Source organism: Cryptomeria japonica, chromosome 5 (assembly GCF_030272615.1).
Source record: "Cryptomeria japonica chromosome 5, Sugi_1.0, whole genome shotgun sequence".
In the NCBI taxonomy this organism is placed as follows: Eukaryota; Viridiplantae; Streptophyta; class Pinopsida; order Cupressales; family Cupressaceae; genus Cryptomeria; species Cryptomeria japonica.
In genome coordinates this window covers 107537197-107550672 of record NC_081409.1, presented here as the reverse complement: position 1 = coordinate 107550672, position 13476 = coordinate 107537197, and the positions used below count along the sequence as shown (strand labels likewise).

The 13476-nt window shown below is 35.1% G+C and overlaps 1 protein-coding gene across 1 annotated transcript in view; it reads right to left on the bottom strand.

The window, feature by feature from the left end:
• Nucleotides 1–1343: 1343 nt before the first annotated feature.
• Nucleotides 1344–13476, bottom strand: part of LOC131067251 (BTB/POZ and MATH domain-containing protein 4) — a 34937-nt gene continuing 22804 nt past the window's right edge. Inside the window, exons 2-4 of the mRNA XM_058002212.1 lie at nt 2523–2871; nt 2110–2401; nt 1344–1998 (exon numbers count right to left, since the gene is read on the bottom strand). Of these exons, the coding sequence (XP_057858195.1) occupies nt 1820–1998; nt 2110–2401; nt 2523–2871 (820 nt within the window). The 3' untranslated portion in view covers nt 1344–1819. The remainder of the gene's footprint in view (nt 1999–2109; nt 2402–2522; nt 2872–13476) is intronic.

The window sequence follows — 13476 nt, the reverse complement described above, 5'->3', positions numbered from 1 at the left end:
ACATTTTCAATAGCTCATATCCCTAATTTCAAAAGTAAATATGCTTACAATATGTAATGTAAAACAACATCCCTGATTACAAGTAAATGCAAAGATGAAAGCAATAAATGATGATGGGTGTAAAGGAACTGCGAATAATCCAGAAATAAATGGACATAAAAGTACACATCAACCAAAACAAAGCAAATACACATCTCATGAGAATTACTGTGGTAAAGTCAACACAATGACCCAACTGAACATTGCAGTACAAAGATTAGACAAATACACAACTGTATATTTCATTTAAAAAATGATCTCAAATGGAGAAATCATTTTAATGACAAAGCGAAAAGGAGATGACAATGCCTACAATGTATGAGCATCGAATAATTCATATAATTGAAAAAGGCCTTCAGTCATAGAATTATCTCTTCCAATGTAGACCTTGTCTACTTAAAAGCTTTTACACGTTTTGGGCCATTTTTGTCATGTTTCCCCTTGACTTGAATGACTAAACCTTGCCCATCATTTATTTGTCCACACTGTTGCTTTTTATCCGTATAAGCTATAACATGTATATTTCATTCAACAGTTTTAAAATTGCTCAATGCTGTCTTTTATTTGTCTAGTCAGGATTCGTTTAGTATGACAACGCAAAATATTAAGGGAATATTTGAACAGTAACCATTAAAAAAACAAATGTTTGAGACATAAGTGCCTGTCAAGTTTAAAGCTTTGCTGTCAGTTAACATGCATGTGGTTAGAGAATCTATTCCCGTCAATCAAGGACCAACGTAAGGCAAGTTAGATGAAGATACATTGTAAATTCTCTCTAATATTTCTATCGCTGAAAAATGAAATAACTATAATGAATCGCTTTTTCGAGTGCCTGCTAATGTACTTTAAGAAACGCAACTCTGATTTAATTCATCTTATTCAAAAAAATTTGTGTAAGTAAACTTTTCATTGCGTACCAGGGAATGTCAAGCAACCCAAGTACTACTTCTATGGAAAATAAGACCTCAGTGCTTGCAGAAGAGAAAAAGTAAAATTTACCATATACGGCATTGTATTGCATACTGATACCCTCCTAAGTTGAATGTGGGATATTGTGAACTAAATTTGTAGTTGGGACAATAGTAATAAATTGTATTGAGAAGGGACATACAGGGTACCATCTAAAATAACTTCTCAGTGAGAGACCAAGCAATCATTGCAGCTCTTTGAAACTGGTAAGTTAGCAAAAGATTTATAGAACTTGTAGTAAATAGCATGATCTGCAGATTTGACCCAATGCTTTGCAGCTTTTCCCATTTTGATCACTCGTAAACTGTGGTTTTAACCAGAATAGAGAAACTCTATGAAGGCAAATATCCAAAAAATGCATTTATATTCATAGAATACAAGTGTGCACGTTGCCACATTCATACAGTTGTCCCCTACATTCTTCCAAGTAATGAAGACACTGATTTCCTAAGTTCAAAAGAATTCCAGTTTCCAGCCACTGGATGGAGAGCTTCTATCAAGCTAGGCAAAAATTTGCAGTGTCCATGGGAGATAACAGCCCAACTTGAACTAAGAGAAGCTTCTGTAACAGGACAGCCCTGAGGGTCATTTGTCTATTGGGTTGCATTTCATATCAACCTACCAAAAGAGATCGATACACATGGGAGCCACTATTGTCACATCAAGGGTTTCCAAAATATTAAAAAAATACAAGTTCATTCCTACCTCATATCCATCCTAATGACAATTCAGCAACCCTAGCACTACGTTAAAATTATGGCATTTGGGATATTGCTTTTTTCTGAAATGATGTGAATTTAGCTTTATATTATTACACTTGGGCCTCTGTGCTGTTGCTATCAAAGCCATCAGAATCATGGCTCCATGTGCTCTCACTATTTTCTATCATGCCAGAGTCATCCTCAAACCGTGCAACTGTTTCCAGGAGTTCTGACTGCAGAGATGGACGATTCTCCTTCAAATATTTGAATCCTTCTGACTGCACAACCTCTGGATGATGAAATAAAGACATGCTATTTAATACTGTAAAATGTATTGATATTACTCAAAACTGGGAGCTACCATGATATGTATGAATAAACAAAGATTAATCTCACATACCTTCTAAGTTTGATGCAGCAAACTTAAGACACTCAAATTTCAGCTGAGAAGCCACATAGGATTGAGCCAGTGATAGAATTGTACAAACATTATCTATGGATATGCTTTGAAAGATTCTTGCCTCACACAAACTCTTCAATCGATCTAGCATAAACCGATCTGCTGCTGCGAGTAAACATTCAGCCATTGACCAAGGCATCGAAGGGCAAGGAGGTGAAGCAGTCAGTGGTGGTGACCATATGTGTTCGTCCATATCTGGAAGTGTGTCTCTGTAGATAAAATGTAACATAGCCTGCATTACATTTAACAGAACAACACAAATAAAATCAGTCCAGTGAATGTAAATAAAACCTCTTCCAAACTAATGTAAATGGAGGAAGTGGTTTCATGATCATTGGCAAAACAAAGCTTACCTTGAACACTTTTGGCTGCATGTCTCCAACGAAAATTTCTTTATTATTCTGCTCCTGTGAGGACCCAAAAAACTGGGATTTGAAAACAGGGGAACGAGCTGCAAGCACCAATCTATGAGCATAAAATTTCTCCCCTGCTACATTAAATGTGATGTCTGCAGTTTCCTCATTCTCCATCAGCTCCCCAAATTGTTGGCTCAGGTTTGTTTCAGGTATGGCAACATGGTGTGAGTTGGGGCTTTCAGTAACAGATACCACAACTCCAACCGTACAGCAAATTTTCAAAGTATCATCCTTTACAAAATCAGATGTGTCCAACAGAGATCGCCTCAAGAAACGTTTGTAACCCCTAGAAATCCCAAGATTGTGAAATACACAAAAAAACAAGTGAGAAAAAGAGGCAACCAGATTATGCTGAGCTCCCTTGTTGTATGGGGCCCCAATTCTGCAAATCATATACATCTGCTACCATGTATTGCCAACAGTGTTGTGTATAACAACAACAATATCAGAGCTACCTAGAGAGAATCAAGACCACTAGAGCAAAAATTTCTTGTAGTGACAAATACTTTGTACAAGTTAGGATGCATAAGATCTGCATTGATCAATAGAATATGGAATACCAATCAGCCATTTAAGAAGCATTCACTCTATGCATGTAAAACACCATAAGAATGACTAGGGAATTGTTGTCCTTGAAAGTATCTATATGAAAGTTAGGATGCGTAGCATATGCAGTGGTATTTGCATTTGCATGAAATAAGAAAAGCCCAATCTCATAATGTGGAAAATCTATAATCAAGTTATGATGCATAAATGTGAACTGTGTGGTTTACCAGAGCACTTGTACCCTGACCCCTGGTACTCATCCCCCATCTCAGAAACAAATACATGGAAATCTCCAGAGAGTAGGAGACTTCAGATGGCATTTCCTAGCATCTATATGTCTCCCAGAAGTGTCTCTCAAAATTTGGGAACATTGTAGAGAAGTTCCTTAGATACATCATTAAAATTATATTTTTTCCTATAGCGCTAATCACTGGTTAAAGCCCAATGTGGCACTAATAAAAGATTAAACAATAAGAAGGATTTTTGTCTTAGGTATATAGAATTTTATCAATTTATTGAGATTCTCCATGGCAGTAGCTTGTGCAAATGAATTATATGCTATAAATGTAACAAAACTAATATACATATATATTATATTTATGATTTTTTTTGTCGCAGAGAATATTTCTTGTTAAATCCTAAGGTTGTACTAGTAAAAAGATTATACAATGAGAAAGCTTTTGTCTTGGGTACAAAGAAGTTCTATCAATTTACTGAGGTGTAACCCATGGTAGTAGCTTGTGCTAATGAATTATCTCCCAGAAATGTAACATTACTAATTGGTTCCTCTAGGGATTTCAAGTCCATATTGGAATGGAACCTAAGTATAGGAATTTTTAGTCCGTATTCCCTATTGGAATGGAACCTAGAGTATAAGCATTGGGATTTTGTGCCTGTATACTTATACTCTAGGCTCCATTCCAATAGGGACATATATAAATATGACTTCGGGGCGTGATCCCTTGCTGCACCTATTTTTATGGATTGTGACTATGTTTTAATTAATGGTTTAGTATATAGTATTTCCATCAAAAAAAACCGATAGCTCCTTTTTTGTAGTTTTTCTTATGGCTCTAGGCACTCTTTGTCAGTGTGACTTTGGGGCGTGATCCCATGCCACCTACATTTTTAGAGGAGACTATGTTTTAACTTATAATTTTAATATAGTCTTATCAAAAAAAAATGCTAGCTCTTTTGTGGTAGTTTACCCAATGGTTCTAGGTACTGTTTGTGTTGGGAATTAGTGTTCACATAGGTGTTAGGAATATTGCATTATTAAGTTTTTAGGTTTGTTAATTAGAATAGTTTAATGATAAAATAAAAAGTGAGTTATAATAAAAACTCACGTAGCTGTTCTAGGTTTGAAAGTAATTAGTTGGGATTGTAATATGAGTTGTTAAAACAACTCAGATATATGGAGAGTTGTTCCCTATAAAATAGGATCTAAAAAATCCTATAAATATGTATTTAAGGAAATGTGAGATACAGAAGAAAATAACATTATTATTGTGTGTATAGTTTCTGCTATCTCTATCCATTTTTCCAATATGGTATCAGAGCAAGGACAGCCTTGATTCTCTCACGAGAGGGGCTGGAATATAAGCTCATAGTAATCCTTCGAGCTGTAGAAGTAGAGTAGCATAGATGTGAGAAGATAGAATCTTTTGTTAGAAGTTTGTCGTGCATAATTATCTGGTCTTGCATGTTTTTCTCTATATCTAATGCTGTGGTGAACACCCTTTTTTGAGTTTTTGGAACACAATTTCCTTCTTATGTGTTATTTTTCTATACAGAATTGATTCCAAAGCGGCCTTGTGGAAAATCTCTGATATGGCAGCAGAGCTACTTGTAGAGGAATTCATTGTAAATTCTCTAGGATTAAAGCTTTTCACATGCAGATGGCTGCCTGCAAATTGGGATGCCAAGACTCTTATATGTCTCTACCATGGGCATGGCATGCAGTGCAGCATTTTCATGCAAGACACGGCAATGAGGCTGGCCAAGGCTGGATGTGCAGTGTTTGGCATAGATTATGAAGGGCATAGAAAGTCTGTCAGCTCACATGGTTACGTGAAAAGTTTCCAAGAGCTTGCAAATGACTGCAACTTTCTTCAAGAGCGTTGCTGAGAAAGAATAGTATAAAAAGAACGCAAGATTCTTGTATGGAGAATCCATCGGTGGGGCTGTTGCTCTTCTCATACACAGAAAATAGCCTGGTTTTTTGGAGCGGTGCAGTGCTTGGTGCACCTATGTGTAAGATAGAAGATGACATGAAGCCTCATTCCATGGTCATCAGCATATTGAACAAGCTGAGTTATGTTATCTCTACATGGAACATAATGGGAGCGAGGATTGTTCACTTGATGTGCATGGGGCAACATTATTGATGCCAACACCAAATGGAGCGTTGCAGCTTCCTTTGGACACCAACGATGCATAGGCTTTGATCACAAGTTTAGATTTTTGGCAACATGTCTTCAAAATAAAAAACAATATCATCAGGATATGTATGTTTATCTTGGAGCACTTAAATTTGTTCCTCATGCAGTGTACAAGCTTCTTGAGAACATGCCTATGCCCTGGGAGCAGGTTAGAGTTGTGCAAGATAATGTCGATAGATACAGATGTGTTCACGCAGCGTCAACCATGAGGCCAACATAGGCATAATGCTGCTTGCTGCAAGGATTTTGACTCATCTATGTAACATGTTGCCTTCCTCATGCACTACGATGGTACATCATGGTGTCGTTCCCTCTTTTTGTGCCTGCTTACTCACCATTGAGTACATGGATCTGGCAGAATAATCCTTGCAGTTATTGGAGAAGATTTCTCATGAACACCCAACCACTTGTCTTCATGGCAGTTGTGTCATACCTTTACTTCTTTTCTATAGGTGTTCAAAGGGTAGCATTGTCAACAACAACCAACATGTAGTAAGGATCATCGATAGAGAAACAGTGGTGGCTAATCCGTTATCCAGTGTAGCAATGTTCTTGGCAGTGGCTATGCATTTTGAGAATGACAAGAATGTGGTAATGAAACTTTGTAAGAAGGTCTTCAAGAAGGAATTGCTTGGAGAATTGGACCGTGTGGTGGTTAATATTGACGAGGAGCTCTCTGCTCTGAAGCCTCATGACTATGATATCCTCATCTGGATGAACAACTGGGTGTCTAGATACCCAATTCTGTCAATTGAGGATCCGATAGCCTTTGAAGCCTATAACCCAATTAGGCGAAGGAATATCTTCTTCCTCGTGCGGCTTCAGCAGGTTAGGAAACCGACGTGCAATAGGTGGCTGGCTAACTATCTAGAAGCGGAGAATATTGAAGTGGTTCCGGACGATGTGGAAATCCCTCCATCCCCTGCTTCATCCCCTGCTAATCTGCCAGCCAGCTCTGGAGAAAAGGCTCCACAGGAGCAGGTAAGGAGATGTCGAGCTGGTTAGCAGGGTCCGTTACGGTTTCAGGCTTCCCGCCTCTTTATGACTCTCAAGTGTTTAGAGTTCGTATTTTGACCTAGATTAGTCTTTAGACATATGGCTGCTAAGCAGGATTTTTTACTCTATCTTTACTTTTGCTTCTATCCCTTAAGCCGGGTCTTTCCTTCGCAGCCCGGACTTAGTTTTTTGTAAGTGTTTATGGATGAAGTATATTATGCTTATCGTCTTTACTCTAGTAGTATGTATTTATCTTGTGTGAACTAATGGCCTTTATGACTGGAAACATGTTTCAGTTCATTCCAAGCTTTTAATCAAATGCTATCTTATTTTCTCTCTGTTTATATATATAAAATATATATATATATATATATATATATGGGTTCTCAAAAGTAAAATCTCTTATCTAGATGTATAAAGATATCTGTCTGGTTTCGTTTAAGCAGTGTTTAGCCTTTTTTAATGATGATGGATGTTTCAGTAAGGTGGTTGTCTTCTACTTCATCTGTAAAAGCATCTATGTCGATTATGTGAGCATCTTTCTGTAATTCGGCTCCGGGTTTTCTCCTTCTTCCTCCTCTCTTGCGCAAGATGTTTGTCTATGTTTGAAAGGTGGAAGCCATCTTGATTTCTCTTTGCAGTAAGCTGGAGAGAAATGATCTAACTTTGATAAGATTTGGTCTTGGTCCTTTTCGAATGACTCTATTTCCCAATATAATGCTATGATAATGCTAGTCTATTCTTAACATTACTTATAATCTCTGAGGATGTTGAAGATTAATTATGAAGGTTTGGCACCATCAATTGTGCAGTTTTTCAGGATAACATCTCTTGGAGTGATTGATGTAGGATAAGTCTGAAGGTTTTATGCAGGTTTGGTAACGATTAGCCTTGTAGGGCCTTCCCCTTGAGGGCTCTGAAGCTTGATTATGCATTCAGGGAGTCTCTTGACTTTGCTCTCTCATTTAAGCTTTGTAGAGCATTTCCTGACACTGATCTTGGTCGTAAGATCTTTTGCAAATTAGGAGATCATTCTAAAACCTGCTTCCGAGAAACTAGATCCAGGCAATAAAGGGTTTTGCAGACATCATTTTTTAGGAATAAGCAATTCTTTCAGAACTTCAAAATTTTAGAATGATTTCTCTTTGCCACATAGCTCAGCCTATTGGGATCTTCCCATGGACTATTGTATCTTGTTCTCATTCTTGTTAAGTGTATCATTAGATTCTGATCCTCTAAGGGATCTGGGCAAGACCGGAGGTTTTCTTCCTCCATTCTTTCCTACCGGTGCCCACATTGAATGGAGTATGTAATCATTTTCTATAATTAATAAAAAATTTAGGCTTCGGCCTCTTACCGATCAAAAAAAAAAAAAAACTCACGTAGCTATTCTAGGTTTGAAAGTAATTAGTTGGAATCGTAATATAAGTTGTTAAAACAACTTATATATATGGAGAGTTGTTCCCTATACAATAGAATCTAAAAAATCCTATATATATGTATTGAACAAAATGTGAGATATAGAAGAAAATAACATTATTATTGTGTGTATAGTTTCTGCTATCTCTATTCATTTTTCCAATAATTTGTAATAAGACGCTGCATATCATCACATGAATTACTGTCTTTTTTAACTCAGGAATAGATGTGTATTTCGATACCCATTTTTTAATGTTGTAGCACATATTTTATAATCATTCCATGTGAATCTGTTGATCACAGCACTTTTTAGTTTTCTCCAAATCAGAGACATCTTTTTTAAACAGAAAGGCAAAAAATATATAGATTAAAAAAACAATTGATTACAAAGGTGGTCTGCCTGTCCTAAAAAGACACATGGCACACCAATTTCAGAGAGTTGAGAAAATCCAGATGGACTGAACATAGACAATCAGCAAGTGAGAAGGAAACCTCCAAACCCCACAGAAAGGAGATAAGCATCTGTCCCCCTGAAGATTGTACATGCTCTAAGTATCAGAAATAATGTTTGCCCTTATGTTAGAAAAAACTGTACCCCAAAAAACCATTTAAAAATAGTAACAATTAAAGTTAACCATGGTGGACTAAACAAGAAGAGAACCAGAACAATCTGCACACCAGCAAGAAACATGGTACAGTGGTGTCTGGTTACATATAGTAATTTATTATTTTATATTTTATATTTTATATTTTATATTTACAATATATATATAAGTGATGTTGCATTTATGCATACCATATATATAAGTAGTGTTGCATTTATGCATATATAATAATTTATTTTTTATATTTTGCCATCTCCATACACTATTGTACCCTATTTTCCAATAATGGTGTTCTACTAGCCAACTGTCATCCTCAAGACATGAAAAACATGGTGTTCCATTTCCTATCTGTCATCACATGAATTCTCAATTTTTAACTACCACAAAGGAGCTGCCAATTCTTTTGGTAAGAAACTGTATATTAAAACTATAAATTAAAACTTAAAACGTACATTTATGATTCTCCAAAAACATGGAGGGCATGGGATCATGCCCCAATGTCAAAATGGCAAAGCCAGGAAACAACAGAAACACGTGGCCTTAAAAAAGAAACAGCCACACAAAATGATGAGAACACAGCCGCCAAGGAATATAGCTGTCAAGTAACCAATTCAACAAAAATGTAAAGAAACCATTACAATTATTGAACAAGGGCAACTCCAATGTTGGGGGATGTGAGGGTTAGATTTTGCCTATGAGGGTTATCCCACCCTCAACCTGGCATTTCCTTGCCATCATTCATGAGTTCCCAACTGGTAGGAATAGTGTTTTTCTCCATCCTCTAGATCCTCTTGCAACTAGTTTTGTACAATCATCAGCAAAGCTCTAGCAAGAGACAGACTGTTATGAGACTTTTTCATTTTAAGTTATGAAAGCATTAAAGGGAGATATAAAAATAAAGGATATATGATCCTTTGGTTAAATGAAGATTAATAAAGAACATTTATGAAAACTCTTTTGAAAGGGAGGAATTATTGTATGTATTAAATAATAATTAAAGGCAAACCTTTGTGAAAGGGTGTGATTCTTAAGAAACCACCACTTAAAGGTTATACAAAATGGTTATGTTAGACTTGGAAAGAGCGTGGAGATCACTCAAGAACGATGGTGGTTTGGTGGACTATACGCATTGGAGAAGGGAGCACGTACTATGTCCAACTTAGGGTACAAAGTACACCCAAGATTATCCTAGCCAGGCTTTTGTGCAAGTAGGTACAATTGAGTAGGCAAACATTCTTTAGTGCAAGTAGGCACATGCTATGTTTTGTACATGTTCCCCGAAGTGTACCATAGCTATGACGGCCAATACCACTAAAATGTGGCCATTCCATGTGTTGTGATTCAGATAATTACTAAACTTAATATTGTTCAAAGATATTTATAATTATAAATAAATGAGAGAGTTGATTTGATTAAATTCTTTAAAGGTGTTATTTGTTCCTTTTTTTATCATATTCATATTGTTGGATGCCAATTCAACTAGTTAATATTGATAAATAAGCATTTTTGTTCAGTTGTATCTAAATTATAAATATACCTTATAATATTTAAACTTAATTAATAACACTAATAAATCCACTGCCATATTAAATTAACTCATATATTAAATCTATCCAAATAGAGAAAAGTAGTATTACACAAACAAGGGAATTCTCCATAACCTAGAGGAGCCCACCCATGTCATTAAGAGGATGCAACAAAGCAATACAAAGGCAAACTCTACCCACCTTTTTTTCCAAATGGTGGAAGTGATGATGGGGTTCAACTAGAGTATTACATAGTCAACAATGGCAACTGAGGAGTCGAGGCTCTACAATAGCTATATGGGCGCCAACCAGAGTTGCCAGAAACTCCTTTGTCCCTCCCTCGGAACACGTATCCCCGTATCCGTTCCCGTTTCCAAAACAGATACGTATCCGATACAGCCCTGATACCCATCAAATATTGTACCCACGCATGCCCAAAAATCCTTGATTTCCAACCATGCTAGATACTAATGTGATTTGATTTTTAAAAAAATTTGACGTAAATCTTCCTAAATTTAATTTTAAAAAACTTCATTCATGCATTTGTTTTTTAAATTGAAATTAACAAAACCTACACCAAATGAGAAAGACAAATGAAATGCTATTTGTTGGGTTATCTTCCAATGCAACTCTACTATTTTCGCATATTGTAAAATGTCAAATCAACTTATCATTATTTATGTAGCAATTATGTGTCTATATTGCTTTTGAAGTAATGAATATCTCCTCGAATAACTTAGAAAATTGCGTTAAATATATGTTTGTGTTTTTCATGAATGACGTTTCGAGCCGTATTCATATTGGGGGTCTTAAAAAATAGCTGTATCTATATCCGATACCATATCCGTGTCCATGCAACTTTGGTGCCAACAATAGGACTTAAAGCAATTGTGCCACAAGTCTCGATGTGGGCAATCTAACATGAGACAATCAACAAGGCAAAAGTCCAACCATAGTACAAGGGGCATTCCTTACTAATTCGTCAAAGTTTTCCCCTGAATCTGGGTACTGTACGATTCAGATTTGGATTCAAACTGGAATCCCTATGGAATCAAACAAGGTTCCTCCATTTTGCTGCTGAAACACTTCGGCGTTTTGACCCACGCATCCCAACGAATCTGATGTCGACGTGGCATATTGTTGGTGTATTTTTTACGAATCCATGTCACGTGCGATTTTCGAGGGGTTTTTTTTTTGACTTCGCAAAATGAAAATGGGTCGTTTAAACCCTAAAAAGAAAAAGTGAACATATTTTGTTTGTCTTCGACACAACACAGAAAAGGGCACGACGCAGATAGCGAAAACATATTTTGTTTGGCTTCATTTGTCTTTGGTGAACAAAGAACCTTCCTCATGACGACACACAAGCAAGGACGGAAAGCATGCAGGCAACAACGGCAAGCAGGCGACGGCAAGCAAGTGGGCGATGGCAACGATAGGTATGTAAATGTTTAATTTGTTTCAAAAAAATTCTATAGTTTTAGATTTTTATTTTTATCAGTTTTTTTATTAATTTAGAATCTAGATTTTTGTCAATGAAACGAAATATAAATTTATTAATTAATGTTTATTTTTTAATATATATAAATAATAAATGTTAAATATTTAAATTTAATTTAATGTGAAAATAAAATTATTCATAATCTTTAAGTAAACATATATATGATAATGATATTTTTTACAAATTTTTAAATTACAAAATAGTTAAAATATTCATATTTATAATTTCAAATAATAATAATACAAATTAAAATTAAATATCAATATGATATTTAATATTAATTTGTATTATTATTATTTTAAATATGAATATTTTAATTTTTGTGTAATTTAGAAGTTTGTAAATATATTAATATCGTTATAAGTTACTTTCATAAGTATTAATAATTTCACTTTCACTTTAAATTAAATTTAAATATTTAACATGTTAATATTTGTAGCTTCAATCGAATGATCATTTAGAATACATATAATATATGTTGATTAATAATAATATATTATTATGTTATATTATTATATTATTATTAATCATATAAAATTTAATATTCAATATTAATCTATTATATTATTCTAAATTAATAATTGATTAATGAAACATTATAATATTGATTAAATTATTATAATTAAAGGAGAGACATGTCCGTTCAAGGACATACCTCTCCAAAGGAATATATATAGTATAATGTTATTCAATTTGAGAACACATAGAATTCCAAGAATGCAAGTATCCGATTGAATCAGATATATACATTAAAATACATCCAATAAAACCTGGGAAAATTCAACATGGTATCAGAGCTCACGCCTGTGAAGTTTAATTTGGAGGTTGGAGAGGGTTGGAGAATTCAGTTTTTTTAGAATTTTCAGTTTGAAATATGCCATTGTACGGCCCTTTGTTGGCCTCAAAATGAAGACTATAATATATGGATGGAAAGATCTGTGTTTCTAGTTTTCAAATATGTTTATCTCATCAAATTTGATTCAGTTTTGTGCAAGATATGACGACTTTGGTGCAGGTCACTTGAAGCCCTACCTAGGGTTAGCAGTTTTGGGAAAAATGTCATAACTTTTGTTTTAACCGTTGGATCTCGCTATAACTTGGAGGAAATGTTTGTAATTAGCTTTTCTAACATCTCACCGAAGAGATTGGATAAATTTGGTAAATTGCAAAAGTTATTAACGACTGTGTGTGGCAGATCATAATGAAAGTGTTGATCAAAATTATGAAAATGCTCTACATCATTCAAAGGGAATTATGATGAGAGATGATTCATGCGTGATATTTCTTATATGGGCTCACCTTATGAAAGGAAATGTTTTAAACTTAAGGACGAAAGCACAATAAAATTAAATTAAAGGGAGAAATAAATTGATGCTTATAAACGAATTGATAATTGAGACCATATGCAGAGGGAGTCTGACATTTCAAAAGAAGACAAGAGGTTGATACAAGAACTTGAGCTTCAGAGGGAGAAGATGGTTCAGTCAACTTGTGACAATTTCGATCATAGCGATTGAGAGGGATTTTCACTATTGAAGGTGAAACACTTATGAGGTAAATAATGCTAAAACACATGTATGCAAGTTAGAGAAAGCACTGTATGGATTAAAACAAGCTCCCAGAGCATGGTACGAAAGAATTGACAGTTACTTATTAGAGATAGGTTTCTCTAAGAACATTGCTGATCCAAATCTGTATTTCAAAATAATCAGAGGTGAAATGTTGATACTCATATTATATGTAGATGGCTTATTAATTACAGGCGAAGATCATCTCATTGCAAAATGCAAACAAGAACTAGCTTCAAAGTTTGAGATGGAGGATTTAGGTCTACTCCATTATTTCCTTGGATTAGAA